The sequence below is a fragment of the Hibiscus syriacus genome, unplaced genomic scaffold (genome assembly GCF_006381635.1).
Source record: "Hibiscus syriacus cultivar Baekdansim isolate YM2019G1 unplaced genomic scaffold, ASM638163v2 tig00112081_pilon, whole genome shotgun sequence".
Taxonomy (NCBI): domain Eukaryota; kingdom Viridiplantae; phylum Streptophyta; class Magnoliopsida; order Malvales; family Malvaceae; genus Hibiscus; species Hibiscus syriacus.
In genome coordinates, this window is record NW_024063251.1 from 8,075 (window position 1) to 27,192 (window position 19,118).

Sequence of the window (19,118 nt, forward strand, 5' to 3'; positions counted from 1 at the left end):
ATCATTCCTTAGTTGCGTATTCATGTTCGGTGGGTTGTACCTTAATAAAAAACTCTTGCAAAGATCAGCCCACGATTCCATCGAACCAGAAGGTACACCACTTAACCAAGCCTTGCTCGGTCATGAAATGAATATGGAAATAGATTTAATTTCAGAACATCCTCATGCACTCTTTCTTGGCGAAAAGAATCACAGACTTCCAGAAAATTTCGAATGTGCTGCCTGGCATCTTCATTTGGCATACCCCTAAACTGCCCAATAGAATTCAAAATATTGAACATGACTGGTTTCAGCTCGAAATGTGCAGCTTGAATTTCGGGTGCCACAATCCCAGGATTCAGATCATCCAGCATCGGATTTAAGTGATCACAAATAACACACAGCCTACCAACATGTTCAACATTGTCTAATGCCGCGACATTCTGATTTCCATCATCCTGACTAATGCCTTGGTTTCCAATCTGATACATATTCCTCGAGCTCGTTGAGCACATCTCCTTTGTCTAAAGAGTCTTTCAATCTCAGGTTCTATCGATTCCAAAGGCTCTTCAGAATTTCTTATAGGCATAAACTAAATAAACCTGAAAAATAATAAAACAAAAATATAAAGTAAACTATACACAAATAAAAATGCAAAAATAAAATGCTCTGGCAAAACTAAATAACTTCAGACTGCCAATCCCCGACAACGGCGCCAAAAACTTGTTGCGTATTATTAGTACTATAAAATTATACGCAAATAATGTGCAAGTATACACAATCGCTCAAGTAATACAGTGATGAGTGAGTATCGTCTCCACAGGGATTGGGTGAAATTACAAAAGTCTAACCAAAGCAAAGCACTAATCTATCTATGTATAGTTAGTCTTAATATATATAAATGTCACGGCAAATGAAAAGTGTATGGAGGTGGATATGGAGTGATGGTTTGATGGTGTAGTGAATGGAAATGCAGTGGCAAGAACAGATGTTTAGTGTTGAAAATGGTGTAATATCGAGGCAATAAGAAATGGTAAAAATAGTAAATAAATAACAAATAAAATGATAATCCTCACGTGACAAGCTTCCAATGGAATTAATGGTAGGGATTGATTTAAGGATGCTAAATTTATCTCTCATGTATATTTAAGTTTTTGGACTTCACTTACTCGTCAGGGTTTTCCTAAAGTGTTCGCAAAGGAACATAAAAGAATAGGATGCCAAGGCATCTGCTCTCATTCAACGATGTTGGTCAGCCTACCCTATTGATAAAGACACCCTTTTTAGTCATTGAAATCCTATCCTAGTCTCTCTCGAGATCTAAGGGATTAGGTTATAGTATTCCTAGGCTGGTTAAAAGCCCCTTGAAAATACTATAGCCCATTGCTTATGAGGATCTTGTCTTGCGTTTCTCTCGAATACTACAAGTATTTTTAGCTTAGGTTTCTCTCGAACACCTAACCTTCATATAAGAAATGGACACTCTCATGCCTCTTACAAGCTTAAATGGTGAAGTATTCACAAGCAAAGCAAGCAAATAACCAAGATAAACATAAATATACCATTAAAATAAAGTTTAAACAACCATAAAACCAACCACCACCAAATAAGTTAGTTCATGGTGGGGTTCGAAATATCAAACACAAAGTCATGAAAATATTCGTTCCAACAACCCACAAATAAATGGGAAAAAAGAGCAGCAAAGGGAAGTGAGAAGAAGCCTTCGATGCACGCCACTAGAGGTCTCCTCGGTCACCACGAACCACCTTAGCTCGCTAGCTCCTCTCGGCGCTTAGCTCGTCACTCCTTGATCAATGGAGAAAAACCCAACGAAGAAGAAAGGAAAAAGATGATTTTTTTTTCTACTCTATGCGTGTGTCTCTTGGGTTATATTTCTTCTCTCCCTTTAGGTGTCATATATAATAAAAAATATCTAAGGGTAATGATTAGGTTGTTGGTGTAAAATACCCCTCATACCCCTAGAATCACGCCATAAGCGTGAACCTTATCCTCAGGTGGCAGTGATCCTCTGGCAGGCAGTTACAACAATCATTTCATGTGTAGCACCAGCTGTACTCGTACAGCTGTATCTTTTTGTAGTTTTCTGCGTCGAAAATGCCAAGGCATTTCAATCTGCTTCAGCAATGTGTGATGTTACGGCTTTAACTTCCTAAAGAGTCATTTTTTCTGCTATTCCCTGCACACCACAAACAACTGCACCTTTCTCTCATAAATCACCATTAAGAAATAAAATAGCACTACCACCACAAATGCAACTATATACAACTACATGATCCTAAAATGACTAAAATGGGCTTTTAAACAAACAATAACTTAAGTGAAAAATGCCTTAAAAGTAGCCTTTTTAGGAAGTTAACAGTAACTCACCATCAAACCACTTGAAAACCTAGAAGCATTTCCTGTGGACAATGGATGGACCAGATTCGTCATACTCGCCCTTGGAAATCCACATCTGATGCAACAGGTAAATCTAGAATGTTAGTCTTGGACGACCAAAGGAAAACACAAGGCAAATATGAGAAAATATTCACCTGCTGAAAGGTGCTGAGAGATGCCAAGATAGATCCTCCAATCCAGACACTGTACTTCCTATCTGGTGGTCCAACGACCTTGATCTTCATGTTGTTTGGAGCAAGGGCAGTGATCTCCTTGCTCATACGGTCTGCAATAACAGAGAACATAATTGAACCACCGCTAAGCACAATGTTACCATATAGATCCTTCTTAATACCCACATCACACTTCATGATGGATTTGTAAGCAGTTTCGTGGATTCCAACAGCTTCCATCCCAATGAGAGATGGCTAGAAGAGGACTTCTGGACAACGAAGCCTCTCGGCTCCAATGGTAATGACTTGTACATCAGGCAACTCATAGTTCTTCTCAACAGAAGAGCTGCTCTTGGCAGTCTCCAATTCCTGCTCGTAGTCCATTGCAATATAAACAAGCTTCTCCTTCATGTCACGGACAATTTCCCTTTTAGCGGTGGTGGTGAACATGTAATCTCTCTCGGTAAAAATCTTCATCAGAGCATTAATAAGATCACGGCTAACAAGTTCTAGACGGAGGATGGCATGAGGAAAGGCATACCCTTCATAGATTGGCATGGTGTGAGAAACACCATCACCAGAATCCAACACGATACATGTTCCAATGTCTCAGCTTGATCATGAATGATGTATAAAATTGTGTCAAACTCAATAAGGTTTATAATTGAACAAACCTGTTGTACGACCACTGGCATACAACGAGAGAACAGTCTGAATAGCAACATACAAGGCGGGTACATTAAAGGACTCACACATGATATCAGTCATCTTTTATCTATTGGCTTTGGGACTGAGAGGTGCCTATATGAGAAGCACATGATGCTCCTCAGGAGCAACACGGAGCTTATTGTAGAACGTATGATGCCAGATCTTTTCCATATCATCCCAGTTGTTGACAATACCATGCTCAATGGGATATTTCAAAGTAAGAATACCCCTTTTTTTATTGTGCTTCATCTCCTTCATAGGCATCTTTTGTCCCATCCCAACCATGACCCTTGTGTGTTGAGGGTCGACCAACAATACTAGGAAACAGTACTCTGGGTGTATCATCACCAGCAAAACCAACCTGCATGATTAACAAAATACCATTAACACAATAAAGCAGACAATAATGGAGAACATAATTTAGGTCTCCGAATCAAGTCACCTTCACCATTCCAGTTCCATTGTCACATACAAGGGGTTGAATATACTCGGTATCGACCATCTTCTGAAATACCACAAAAAGAAATAAGTGAATATAACAAAATAATCAGTCAACGGGTATTCTATGCCCCTTCAGATAATCTAAACAAGTCAAATTAAAGTCTTGGACAAATCAAGTTCTGTTTTCTCCTTTTTTAAAAAAAATAAAAGAGCCAGAAACAGTCACGTCAACATTAATCTCTTCAATACAGAATATACAACGCACTAGCGCAATCAACTACAGTAAATTCAAATGGTATGCAACATTCATTTCAAGAGCATCGAATCCAAGCTGCTCTACAACTCCATAGACAACACATCGAATCAATTATAAACAAATATCAAGACTAGAGCCTTTTCTTACACTAAGAAAACTTTGGAGAAGCATTAAATTCACACGATGAAATCAATAGTCTTTAATCAGAACAAAATGGAAGATCAATTTCAAAATAAAGACAAACAAAAATTCTCACAAGATCTATAGAAAGCAGATCAAGCAAAGCAAAGATCCAGATGAAAAGAAAAGAAAAGAAAATTAAGCCAGCTCTAACTGTATAAAAAGTATGAGAATTCTAGATCTCAATTCCACCATCGGCGAAACATCAAAATCAACAGATCGGTGTAGTTTTAAGTAACATAAAAGGAAAGATAAAAGATTTACCTGGATCAGAGAACAATGAGGAGGTTCAGAGAGGGAGAGATGAAATAGCAAGAGAACGACAACGCTTTTATCTTTCTTTCTTTTTTCCTTCTCTGCTCACTGTTGCAGTGGCGGTGCAGAGGAATTGAAAACAAAGGAGATGGATATTTGTATTAGTCATTCAAATCAAAGTATAATTACATGAATAAATTACTCAAAAAAATAATTAATGAATAAAGTATTTTAAAAAATGTTTCTTTTTTTTTAATTAATCTGGGATATGTACAAGACATGTATTATGAATGTTCAAAGAACACTTTCAACCTTTTGATATTGAGCTCTTACACCAATGACATCTATGGTGCTCAAATATGGATCCTCAAAGAATAAAAACGTTTCATTTATTATGGAGGCTATTTGATTCATGCAATTTTATGTAATTCCGTTTGTTAATATTAATAGATAAAATTATCAATAACTGTCATGTTTGTCTTAATTAGTGTATTTTGTTTATACAAGAATGCTATAGAATTGTATAATGTATTAATGAAGTGGTTTTAGTAGTTAAAGAGATTATTATTATTGTTAAAATTTCTTAATTTAAAATCAACATCTACAAAGGTGTTAGAACTCATTATCAAACTATTGAAAATATTTCGAACAAATATTATATTATAACCACTCATACTAATAAAATAATTATATCATTCATCTTTATATTATATGTGCATTGACATCATAAAATGATATATTTGTAATTTATTTATGAGCATAATATAGGATATATAGACTTTTATGAAAACATATTTTTATATATCATAAAATACATAAAATGGATAGAATTTATTTATATGATATAAAATTCATCATTTTTATATACATATATGAATCTAAATAGATGATTGAGATTAAATTATGTATATTAATATTTTAATTATTCATTTATTATAAATAATTTTATTTTAATTTCAATTATTCATGAAATTCATTTAATGATTATATCTTTATGTAAATTAATAATATCTTTATATATTCATTTAAAATAAAATTCATCAGCTTTATATACATATATGAATCTAAATGGATGACCGAGATTAAATTATGTACATTAATATTTCAAAACTCATCTTTTTTGGTTGATCGATCGAGCCCAACAGTTCCCTTACAGAATGGCCTATTTAGGCCTTTCACGAAGAACAATATCAATATTGTTCTTCCAGTTTGATACTGACGGACCAAAGTACTTTTTTTAGCACGAAAACACACTTAAATCTCACTCATTCACTCCCATAAGACTAGCAAATGTTTTTAAAGTCTTATTTGAGGTCTTAGAGATCAGAAGTTATCAACTTCATGCTTACATATAAAAAATACGAATCTTGCCATGGAAATACTCTAACATGCTCACATGAACAAAAACATACCAAAATGCACACACAATGACCTACATGCAGTATGGTCAAGTTAGAAACGTCTTACCTTGAAACTAGGTGAATGAAAAATGTTCTCAAATCGCCCAAGGATCAACTTTTCCTTGCTCCTAGACTTTGAGCTCTCTCCTTCTTGCACTAATTAAGACATAAGAAATGAGTTATAAACTTATTGAAATGCTTGGAACAAAGCTAAAAAATGTCTCCTTACCACTAAAAATCCATAAAACTTGCTAGAACTCAAGTTTCTTAAACCCCTACTAAAACTCGTTTTTGGGCAACTTAGCTAAATATTTTAAAAGAGGGTTTAGATGAAAGCTTAGGAGATGAGGATTGAGAATCTTGCCTTAGAATTCTTAAGGGAAGCTTAAGGTTCCAACCTTTGCTTGATTTCTTAGGGAAGAAGATGATAGCGAGAAGGGAGGAAGGAGACAAAGAAATGGTGAGGAAAAAGAGATATCATAGCAGACGTGAGATCACCCAACATAAATGGTATTCAACCTTTCATTAAAAAATTGGGATAGTCACTCCTCTAGTCCCTCCACATTTAGGTCCATATTAAAAACCTTTTTTTAATACATTTTGGGCTAATCTCAAACCCAAACCAAAGGCCACTTGGGTCAAAAGCTTCATGGTTAGGGAATTTATTATAAGGCCTCAACGAACAAACCCAAAACTCCTAACCCACATTTTGGGGCGTTACACACCCACCACGAAACTACGCTGATTGTCATGAAAAACGCCGTTAAGGGTCGTCAATTTTCTAAGTTTTCCTTCATTATTTTCTGACAATTCTAATGACTACAGCTGACCGTGTGTTATACATCTACCACCATTGAGTTACTCGCCTTGCTCCAAACAAAATCCAGTTAGAGGTAATCGTCTTCGCCGTAGGTGGGAAGATGGGAGGGAGAGGGACGAAGTAGGGAGAGAGTTTAATTTTTATGATTTCTTCTTTTTTTAAAAAAATAGTATTTTTATTATTAAAAATATAAAAAGGTCAAAAAATATAATAGTAGGCACCTAAGAGTGTAACGGAGAAAACGTTAAGCACCTATTTTGAACAAAAATTCTTTATACACCAAAAATCAATTTGAAATATAGTTTAGACACCTAAAAGTGTATTAAGCCTAAAAATAACTTCATTTTAAGTATTCCAATAAATTTATACATGCTTAAAATAGTAGCACGGAAAATTTCAGTTAAGAAGGGTTTGAAATGAATTACAAAATAGGTTTTTAGGGGCTAAAATGAAAATTTTAAATTAGTTTTAGTATTCAACTTAAAATAAAAACTTTATGATTTAATTATATAATTAGAGCCAATATAAGGTTATTGTTGAAATTTTAAAATCATTCAAGTAAAATTGAACCTTAATTGCAATTTTAAAATCAATGGATTAAATTATAAAGAATGTAAAACTTATTTAAAACTCAAATCAAAACATCAATTTCAATTAATTAGGGTTGTTACAGATACCTAGGGATGGCACGGGTCGGGTTTTGGTCGATCCGACCCGAAAACTATATACCCTCCACTTGATTCGAACCTAACTCGACTTTTTGAGATAAAATATAAACTTGACCGATCCGAAATAATATATTTATTTAAAAATATTATTTTTATTCAATAAAAATATAAATTTAATTTTAAAAAATAATATAGAGATAGTCATTATTGTAATTATCTCTAAATATATAAGGTAGCATTATTTTTTTCGGGTTAGGTTGGGTTGGGTATTTTCACCCTAAATTCAAACCCGAACCGAACATAACTTCTAAATTCAAACTCGAATTGATTGGGTCGGATCGAAACCCATTGAGTTCGAATCCTGTGCCATCCTTACCGATACCCTACTATTTGATCGATGCTATCTTTTAGATCAATAGTCATGACCCAATATCAAATATGACATTCATACAAAGGTCGAAACCCATCGAATTCGAGTCTTGTGCATCCTTACCGACACCTTACTATTTGTATCGATACTATCTTTTATATCAATACTCATGACTCAATATCAAATATGACATTCATACGATATTAATATTCATTCACACAGTACATAACATCCGAAGTTTGGGTAAACAATTTTGTACTGACCCGATTAGTAACGGACCATATGGCTAATTAAATTGATGTGTGGGCTTAATTAAGTATAACCTGGGCCGAAGCTAAACCCAACTGTTAAAGTCTAAAGAATTCAGTTACAAAACCGACTAAGGCCTAAATGGTTAGCAGCTATGGCCTATGGTTAGGGTGAGTAAAATTTAATTTGATTCGAAAAATAATTTTTTTTCGATTTTTTCAATCTTTAAAAATTTGATTCGTAATTTTATAAATTCAACTCAGCTGACTATTAAAGAAATTTTAAATTCAAATTTAGTTATAAAATATAACTTGAATAACTCCAAACTATTAGTAATTAGTAGTTTAATATTCAAATTCGAGTTGAGCACTTAACTTTCATGATATATGTATGAAGAAATATGAAAAAATATATGTATATCATATATGGTTATAAAAAATCATTTGAATTGAAGTTAAATATTACGATAACATTATAAATGTATATAGTTAAATTTAAATAAAAATTCGAACAACTCAACTCAACTCAAATTTTATAAATACTCAACCTAAAAAAATAAAATTTAAATTATAACATAAAACTCATCAAATCAAATAATTTAAAAATACTTTGGCTCAATTATGCACTATCAAATATTCATTCCTAAATATGAGGAGTATTTTCTTCGATTTTTCATGGCGACCAACAATGTCAGAAGCCAAATCACCAAATGGATCCACCTTCACTCTTCATATTCTTCCTTCCAACTCGATCTATTTCTTGCTGGCAATATCTCAGAAGTTGTAATGAAATAAAAACATACACAAATAATCTACTGTATGGTAAAAGCGTAGCGTTGACTTTACGTTGTGGGGATCTCCTACATGAATTAGTTCTCCATTGGGTTTTGTACACAGTCAAAGGGATTAAACTGTGTGTATATGAATCGTCACAATGGATTGCGTATCTGAATTTGTACGGTTGACGATTCATGTTGACTTATGAAGAATTATTCATATAATCATATTGAGTGGTCGGACTTCATATTTTTTTCATGAAAAATTATTTTATAAGTTAAAGCTTTAAAGATGATATATAATTTATTATGTGATTTAGTCATGACTCATGAGAGCATATATATATATTGAAGGATATTAGTTCAAATAACTATGTTTGTAGAATGTATATATTATCAAAATAGTATTTTTACTATATATTATCTTATAATTATCTCAACTATTAAAAAAAATAAAAATGTAAATATCTACCTACTCAATTGAACTTTAGTACATAATCTATACATTTGGGATTCTGGATTCATGATTCTTATTCAATTCTATAAATAAACTACGTACTTTAGTCACTTGCTTATTTCGTGGTTTTGTTTTGGTCATAAAATTATTTTTTAAAATTCATATCTAATATTACAGTTTAGTTCTTTTTGATCATCTGTTATTAAAAACAAATAAAATTACTGACATAAAAATTTCTTTTGATGAACGGTAAATGAATAAAACATAACTAAAACGTAATAATATGTATAATTTAAAAAATGGGTGACCAAAATGAAATAAAAAAGTAAGTGAATGACAAAATATATAATTTAACATTCTTTATAATATTTACATACACAAGTTTTGATCTAAGAAACTCTTAAATTTGAAGCTGTTTCTTTTAAAAGAATACCCATCAATTAAAAGTTATAAAATTTTAATCTAAAATTATAAAATTTAAATATTTTTTTGGTATAACAATTAGAAACGGGTTAGTTGGAGGTTTGAAGATCTCGCAGCAACGTGACAGATAATTCCGAAGGTGGCTCTAAGTAAATAGTAGCATCAATGGGGGCTCCTTAGCTCAAAGCAGCCAACATATCCGCAGCCATATTCTTCTCACGACATATATGTGATATCTTTGTGATCCATTCAAGTTCGAGCAGTTCATGGATTTTAGTGACCAAAGGACTCCCCACAAGCGCATCCGATGAAAAATTACAAATCTTCATATCTTCGAGATTATCGGTTTCCAGTTCAATATGTCGGATTCCTAGTCTCCAAGCATGCAACAAGAGATCATGAACACCCCACAACTCAGCAGTAAGAATGAACACCTTCCTATACTTCGCGTGAACCCAAAAACCCAAAAACGCAGAATACCTCCCGCAGCCGCCATATTGTCACTCGTTCTGACAGCCCCATCCGAGTTCCCCTTAATCCAACTGGTGGGAGGTTGAGTCCAAGACAGGATGCTTCTAGACATCGATGGACTAGGATTTGCATTGCTAACATTAGCATTCATAACTTCATCAACAAAGCTATCACAACGATAAATAAACTCCTCTCTTTCAACGTAATTAGGATCAAAGAGGATACTACATCTCTGTTTCCAAATGTGCTAACAGTAAACAGCGAAGCGAAGATCCCAATTTACATTCATTTGCGCATACACTTCAGCAACCCTTAAGTTGCGTTCAATCCAAATTTTGTAAGGAAGAGTCATGAACTCATTAAGCTTATCAGTTTTGATAACCCTTACCCACATATTCTAGCCATACTGCAATGCTGCAGGATATGATCAGTATCATCCATAACAGCCCCACACAACTTACAATCCACTAGGCTAGTAAGGTGTCGACGAGATCGTTCAACATTAGTAAGAAGTCTATCATGGAATAATAACCAAATAAAAACACGGATTATTTGTGGGACTCCTAGCTTCCAAATCAAATTCTATAGAGAATGTTCACTACTATTGTCGAGGCATGTAATATCATTGTAAGCTGACCTTGTAGTAAACTTCCTATTATGTTCCATCTCCACCCGGGTGTATCAGGACCCAAGTAATCTTGAGATGGTTGGACAACAACAATTCTTTGGAGAACATGTTCAGGGAGTAATGAAGAAAGCTTACCCCAATTCCACGTACCTGAAGGGAGAACCATGTCACAAACTGAGGTGGGTCTTAGAGTACCTGCTCCTTTATAAGAAAATACAAGACGATTTTCAGTATCAAGCCAATGGTCATACCAAAAATTGGTATCTCTCTCATCCCGTATGTTTCAAGCTATATTGTTATACAGGTCACTCCAAATGTATCTTAGTCCTTTCCACAATCGGGAGCCATTAGCATGACTTAATGAGATAGGAACAAGATTGTCCCATTTATACTTCTCACGAATAGTACGAACCTATAGTTTCTCCGGATTAGATATCAATTAAAAACCCACCTTCATCAAGAATGCCTTGTTTTGATTATGTATGTTCTGAATACCCACTCCTCCAAACTTTATTGGCTGCTGCATAGATTCCCATTTAACCAGGGGAAAACCAGAACCACCATTGTTTGAACCCCAAATAAATCTTCTAATAATCTTTCCATTTCAACACACAATCCTTTCAGTAGCCAAGTTGATTGCATCACATAGACTGGGATATCCTGAAGAGTAGCCTTAGTAAGTGTTATACGTCCTGCTAAAGCAAGACACTTCGCCGCCCTTGATCATCGATACTTGATCCATCGATGCTTTAGCAAACAACACTAAATCATCTGCGAAAAAGAGATGGGATAACCCAGGCCCTCATTTGAGAGATGAATCACCTTCCAGTCTTCCGAGATAACTTTCTCCTTTATAGCTTGAGACAATCTCTCCATACATAAGACAAATAAATAAGGCGATAACGGATCACCCTGTCGAATACCTCTCGTAGGCTTAAAGGAATCCGTAAGATCCCCATTCTAAAGAATCTATGTCGACACGGATCTAACACATCATATAATACGAGAAATGAGTAATTTCGGCAGACCAACTGCATGAAGAGTGCTCTCGATATAGCTCCATTCCAAGCGATCATAAGCTTTCTCCAAATCCACATTGATAGCCATCCACCCAATTCTACCCGTCTTCTTTGTCATCGAATGTATAATCTCCTGGGCAAGAATAATATTATCTGTAATCTGGCGGCCTGGAACAAAACTAGGTTGATTTTCTTCTACCCATTTAGGAAGAAACAGCTTCAATCGACATACTATCAGTTTAGTAATAGTCTTATAAATCACATTACACAGACTAATCGGCCTGAACTGAGTAATTGAGACGGGATTATTAACCTTTGGGATCAACACCAACAGAGTCTGATTCACCCAATCTGCTAGATATCCATCTTTAAAAAATCATGGATAAATTTGAATACCAACTCACCAATTGTGTTCCAATTTTTTTGAAAAAACTTTACATGGATGGCATCTGTACCCAGGGAATTCAAGGGAACCATACTAAAAATAACACTTCTAACCTCTTCCAATGAAATATCACACACCAAAGGCCGAAGAGCTTCATCCCCATAACGAAAGAATGTGCACCTTTCATTTTCAGTATTAGACACTATTCGCTCGCTTATAAATAGATTTTGGAAGAAAGTAAATGCATGAGCTTTGAGCTGTGCATGATCACTACACCAAGAACCATCAGACAACTTCAACATACTAATCGTGTTGTGTTTCCGGTGATTAATAGTAGACGCATGGAAAAAAGAGGTATTTCTATCCCCATTCGCGATCCAATTATTTCAAGCTTTTTGGTTCCACAAACTCTCTTCTTGAGCGAGGACTACATTCAACTCCTTTTTAAGCTTCATCTCTAGTTCTAATAAAAAGGGTTCACTTGAATTTTTCACCGCTTTTTTAATTTCATGGATTCTAGCAAGTAACAGATTCTTACGCCTCCCAATATGCCCAAACACCTCCTTATTCCACTTACTACTTTTAGCTTGGCAATACAGTATATTCTCGTAAATGTCTCTATCATTTCTCCAAGAATTCATCAGTAAATTTGGGAAATCCGGGTGATCACTCCAAGCATCAATGTATCGAAAAGGTCTGTTACGAGCAGTCTCCTGTTGGTCCCCAAACATAAGAAGAATGGGTCGATGATCCGAACCCAATTTTTAGAGATGAAAGACTTTTGAATTCTCAAAGCAATCATACCACTCAGCATTACAAATATACCTATCCAGCCGTTGAGAAAGGGTTCCACGTTTCCAAGTGAACTTTGGACCCGAAAACCCCATGTCGATAAGCCCTGTATCAAACATAAATTCACCGAATTTTGAGCAAACTCCATAGTGACGTTGAGAGCCACCTTGGCGTTCACCATAATTACCAATGACATTAAAATCTCCACCAAGCATCCAAGGCAACCCCGAACTTGGATCCAATTCTCTCAGATTCCTCCACAACCTGTTTCGTTTCCCAATCGCAGGGCTCACATAGACAAAAGTAATAAAGACTTGCTGATCTTCACCCATCATAGAACACGCTGCATGAATATATTATCGAGAAACAACAAGGATAATAATATGAATAGGATTCGTCCAAAGTATCCATATACCACCAGAAAAACCCGAAGCTTCAATACGATAGAAGACCTCAAAACCCGAACTTCTGATAAACTGATCAACAACCATACCACTAATTCTTGGTTCCAACATAGCAACAACATCCGGTCTTTTAGACTTCATCAACAACTTAAAATAACGATTAAAATCAGAGTCACGGGCTCCCTGAACATTCCAAAAAATAATCATAACCATAATAAAATAGGGTAAAAAGTGACACGAAGGATTAGACCTGCACATCTGCTTTGTCCGATTGTTCGAACATAGTGTTCGTACGCCATTGAACCATGTCCTCGTCAGCATACTTAGAACCTTGGATTTCTATGGATGAATTCTCCAAGTTAATATTTGTTCGATTAAGTTCAGAATTCATAGTCGAAATCCACTAGCTAACATTCGTTTGCTCGACATCTTCTTATCTTTTTCCTTGTCTTCAATCCATTGCGAGATTAACCTTTAATTGCAGCAAGCCCTTTATTTTGCATTTTTGTACCAGTCCCTCGGGCAGTTCTTTGAAAAATGTCTAAATTACGTTCATTTGGAGCTAAATTCTCATCATTTTCCGTCACATGTATAGCCACATATTTTTCTTTATTCAACGATGAAACCACACTTTTAATCTTACCTATTGAAGCCACAACAATATTGTTATCCGTTAGTTGTGGAGCCGCTACATCACTTCTGCTTGGTATTTTAGTCTCATTAGAAACTCGCCTTGCTTCCCCTTGCCTGCTAGATTCAGCACTACCACTTGCCTTAGCATTCAAATGACTCGCAGAATACATCACTCTCTTATTATTAGTCCCCGACCTAGATGGCTTTTGTATCGGATTACTTCCTGGATTATCATCGACTTGAATTGCCTGAAGAGCCTCAAAGCGAGAACCCGAATTATGAGCAGTGTTTTGTCTTCCTGATTCTGAGCTTGCAATCTTTTTGATCCTAGTGTTCTTTCTCCTCCTGTTCATCACTTGCATCCAAGGACCATACAGATCATCCGATTTCCCACTATCATGTGCTTCATGTACTTCACCATTGTCAACATTAGTTACTTTACCATAGTGTTCATATGTATACCCATACTTACCACAATAATAACAAATAGTTGGTAGTCATTCATATTCGATTGACTGTCGATGGCCGTCTATCACTATTCCAGATATCAGTGGTTTATATAAATCAACAACAACCGCGAGACGTGCAAAGCGACTTCTCTTCCCATCCTCCGTATTATAGTCTACCCTTACCACCTTACCAATAGCTCCTACAATATGTCCAAAGAGACTACGTGTATAATAGCGATAAGGCAAACCAGGAAGCCTCACCAACACCATAATCTTCATTGGATGTTCCATGGCTGTAGAGAATTGTCTACTCCACGGTTGAACTGTGAGGTAGTTTCCATATATCATCCAAGGACCTCCTGTCAATACATGAGAAAAATCCTCCTCACAAGCAAAGCGAACAAGATAATAATCATTGTCAAGATCAATGAGACTAATTTCCCCTAAAAGATTCTATAGTGATTTGATCATACTCAACAAGGCCTTATACCCAATTATTTTCCCCAGTAATCGAATAATCACATAATTAGCCAGCTTGACATCAATAGCATCGTGAAATCTATCTGAAAAGCTAATCACAGGCAAAGGGCCATCAACGTCCAAAACTACATCTTCAGGGTGAACATCCACATCGAAATCATTAAACGAAATAGGTTGGTTACCAACCAGTTTTGGACCCCTTACCATATCGCGAAAAGAGAGATGACCGCTGTTGAACGCTCCAATTCCTTGCCCCAAGTTCTCTGATCTAACATCCACAGGATCACCCATGGGGGAATCAACATCATTGCCGCCGAGATGATTTGAAGAATGTTGAAGTGGTGGGTCTGTCAGTTCGACTCCATCAGGCAGTCGACCACCATGGCCGCTGAATTGATCCATGACAACAGGAGAAACGAGATTCTCGGAAGAGTTGACCATGTATTTTGGCTTTGTTTTTCAATTACATCTTATAAAATTTAAATATTAATATCTGGATTTAACAAAAGTAGATTAATGGAAGAAGGCCATTGAGAAATCATGAATTGTCACTGTTTGATTATAGTGTGTATTCCTTCTGAGAAAGGACTACAAGAAGTAGATATGTCGAAATGACATTCGTGAATTGTCCATATCCAATAAAAATCACACGAGTCCTGGGAAATGCAATGTACCTGTCTAATCATTTTCGATAGAGGGTTATTTAAAATATTAACTTTTACCGAAAATGATAATTTTGTTATTTAAAATAAATATTTTTGATATTAAATATTTTGTAGAAAAATAATATTTTAGGTAATATCCAATATTAATATTTTCGATAGAAAGAATAACATTTTAGATAGCGCTTTATCAAAAATGTTAAAAAATACTAATAATTTTGTTAGCTTATTTTCTTAGCATTATATTAGACTCTCTTTTCTTAGACAACCCCGCTCCGTTAATGTTTGGTTGTACATATTTTTTCTTGTGAAAAAATGTTTATTTTAATTACTCTAATAAAATTAATATTATAAAAAGGTTAAAATATACAAATGGTCCACAGACTACAAGATGTTGCTTTTTTTAGTTCTCTGACTGTTAAAAGTTATAGAATAGTCACTCGACTATTCATATGTTCAAAACTCGAGATGATCATCTGATGTGGACGTTAACTTGTTGACTGATATATAATAAAATTTAATCATATAATAATTTTAGATGTATTTTGTAAATCAAATATTCGTTTACATTATGTCTACAAGCTAGTGCTTAAAACATTATGTTGACAGGCTAGCGCTTGATAGCAAAGATAATGCTAATAAACATCATTAAGATATTATTTTATCATATCTTAATCAGTAGGTAACTTCCAACTCAGGTGGACACTAATTTTTAACGAAAAAATGATGAATTTTGAATACATGGATAGTCAAGTGTCAATTTTATAAATTTCAATAGCTGAAAAATTTAACAAAATATCTTACGGTCAGATGAACATTTTATAATTTTTAATAATCAGGAACTCAACAAAATAAAGTTTTATAGTTGGTTACCATTTGTATACTTTACCCTAAAGAAATCCAAACATTGCATTTAAAATTTGTCATAATTTTGAAGCATATCTAAATGATTATGGTGGTTTTCACTTTTAACTCTCATGTTTTGTTTCCCTTGGCCTATAAAAAATTGGCGGCCGGGCAGGGCTAGTGAGGTTATTAGTCGGCCTCCACTATGAATTATGAAACGATTCATTTGATTAGTACTATGAAACAAAATGCACTTTTTGGTACAATTCTTTTGCCTGATTTGAATCCATGTGCATGTCAGTGGATTCACCTTCAGCTCCCATTTCATTTTTGTTGCTTCAACATATTGCGTTTTCATCATTCATTCTGGCTCACAACTGCAAAACTATTCATCCTCTAGATGTTTGAAATAACTCATTTTTCCTTCACATGTTATCAAATAAGAGGTGGGTAGGGTTATGCTCCTCAAATCTTTTTTTTGTCTAAAAAATTAAAGATTAGATAAATTATACATTAATAATTAACATATTTTTATATTTTTAAGTTTTTACAATTCGACTCCTCTCAATTCTTACTTTATCCGTACAATTCTTACTTTATCCGTACATCATATAGAATCATTTGATGAAATGGAACAACTTCAAAGTAATTGCTTTACTTTGGTAATTTTATATTCCAACAATTATTAAAGACAAAGAATGTGACTTGCTTTTTTTAAAAAAAGAAGAAGGTATTTATCATATTAAAAAATTTCATACAATTTAATTTTTTATGTTTTTTTGTTTATCTTTTTTGTCTTTAAATTTTTTAAAGAATTTACTTCCTAGTCCCAACATAGAATTTTGTTTCGTTTCCTGATGAGTGATGATGGTTACTTTATTTAATGAAATACTAAACTAAGCGGAGTTCAATTTGCATCTGTTATGTTTTAAGTAATCAACAGCTTTTCATAATGAACAAATTTCAAACTATACATCAATTTACATTTGTTTGTAAATAATTTCTGGATTGCATATGATACAGTAAAAAACCAAAAATCAAATAAGCTGATTCACCTATAACTATGCATCAAACCTTCACGATCAACCGGCGGTATGCTCACAACGGTTTCTTGCACCGCCGGCGGCTGCGACGAGCTTGCCTGGCTACACCCGACGATCTTCTGGCACGTCTCGACGAGGCAGTGCCTGCATTTGGGGCAAGACGAGTGGGAGCTTAGCCACTTATCAATGCACTTAACGTGGAACCCGTGGTTGCACTTCGGTAGAAGCCGCACACGGTCACCTGTCGTGAAATCCGACAGACATATGACGCACTCCGAGTCCAAACTGGGGAGATTCAAATCGGCGGAGTAGATCACTGTCGGAAAAGTCTTCAAGGCCTTACGCTTGACCCCTCTGTTTGGTAACCGACCCGAGGCGGTGGAGGCGGTGGATTCCGAAGCTACTAAACGGGCGCACCTTAGTGCACACCTGATGATGGAATTGAGTCCTAGTGAGCAAATAAGTGCACACAAGAGGACTGATAGAACCATAACAAAGTTGGCATCGAAGCTGTTGTTACTGGTGTATGGATCCGAAGAATTGCGGTGGGTTTCTGGGTGCGGTGGAGCTGCCGCTGACGGTGTTTGAAACGGTGGCGTGGGAAGCAGCAACCTTCTAGAGTAGAATTCTCCAAGCAAACCTTGAAGTTCTTGAGTGGATATGGAAGCGGACATAGTTTGGGAATGGCGGGGCTAGTTGTGCGTTTAGGATAGTTTATTTTTCTCGGAGGTTGTTGGACTAGTGGCTTTTATAGAGAGGGCAACGTAAGGGCTTGAATTTGCTTTTTTAACGATGAATGAAAAGTAAACTGAAATATTATATAGAGCACCAAAACTTAGATTAATATTAAATTAAATATTTCTAGTAGTTTTAATAGTAAAAAAAAATTCTTTTTAGAGGTTTTAAGTTTAGCAGTTACATTTATGAATCTACATTGTATTTATTAATAATTAAAATAAGTTATAAATATATACTACCTTATAATCACATTGCGTATATACTAAAAATAAAAGAATAATAATCAAAATAATAAATTGTTGTACCTCAACCAAACCTCCTACAAAAATAATTTTGTCAAAAATTGAAATTTAGTGTAAAAAGAGTTTCACGCTCTACAACTATAACTCCCAAGTCCCTTGCTCTATAACCAGTTATCTTGCCTTAACAAGACTTTTAATGTGATTACTTACAAGTCCACATGATTATTATAATTAAATTTATTATCAAGCAATTATATTCATCCAATCTCTTAGTACTAGTATTTATCATAATTTTATATGTGACATCAATAATAAAGCTCACTATAAAAAATCTAAAATCAAGATAGAGAGAGTCGAATAGAATCGAATCTTTAATTTTATGTTTATCTTCGTTATTATATAATTGGAAGTTTTTAAATATATACTCCTTAATGTTTGTATTCCAGATTAATAAGAAAACGATGATGGTAAAGAGAATAATGACCCGCGCCGGCGGTTTATCTTATGATTTGTAGTAGGATTGCAACGAGACATGGTCTGCGCACTGAGGCTCACTCACCAAAACTTTGTTATCAAAACCCACGTTGGGGTGTAAACAGTGGTGCCACGTGGGCTGTTGGCTTTCACCATCATGTCTTCAAATGCTCTGTTGGACCCATTTCTGCAGCACCCTTCCAAGCTTTTGCCGATTACACTAAGATTTCCATATTTTTTAAAATAATATTTGATGTTGGTATGAGCTAAAGCCGCATACATATTTAAATATGTTCTAAGC

At 34.9% G+C, this 19,118-nt stretch overlaps 1 protein-coding gene, 1 long non-coding RNA gene and 1 pseudogene across 2 annotated transcripts; 1 reads left to right on the plus strand and 2 right to left on the minus strand.

Annotated features, from left to right (window-relative positions):
- The first annotated feature begins 765 nt into the window (after positions 1-765).
- LOC120174430 lies at positions 766-2,468 on the plus strand. Its single transcript, XR_005521172.1, has 3 exons — positions 766-776; positions 1,008-1,012; positions 2,360-2,468. It is a non-coding gene; the product is annotated as an uncharacterized LOC120174430 (long non-coding RNA).
- LOC120174429 lies at positions 2,346-4,519 on the minus strand (annotated as a pseudogene).
- A 12,809-nt stretch (positions 4,520-17,328) lies between these two features.
- LOC120174428 (RING-H2 finger protein ATL78-like) lies at positions 17,329-18,079 on the minus strand. Its single transcript, XM_039181278.1, has one exon. It carries the CDS (start codon positions 18,035-18,037, stop codon positions 17,372-17,374), a length of 666 nt encoding a protein of 221 aa, XP_039037209.1. The 5' UTR covers positions 18,038-18,079; the 3' UTR covers positions 17,329-17,371.
- Between the last annotated feature and the right edge of the window lie 1,039 nt (positions 18,080-19,118).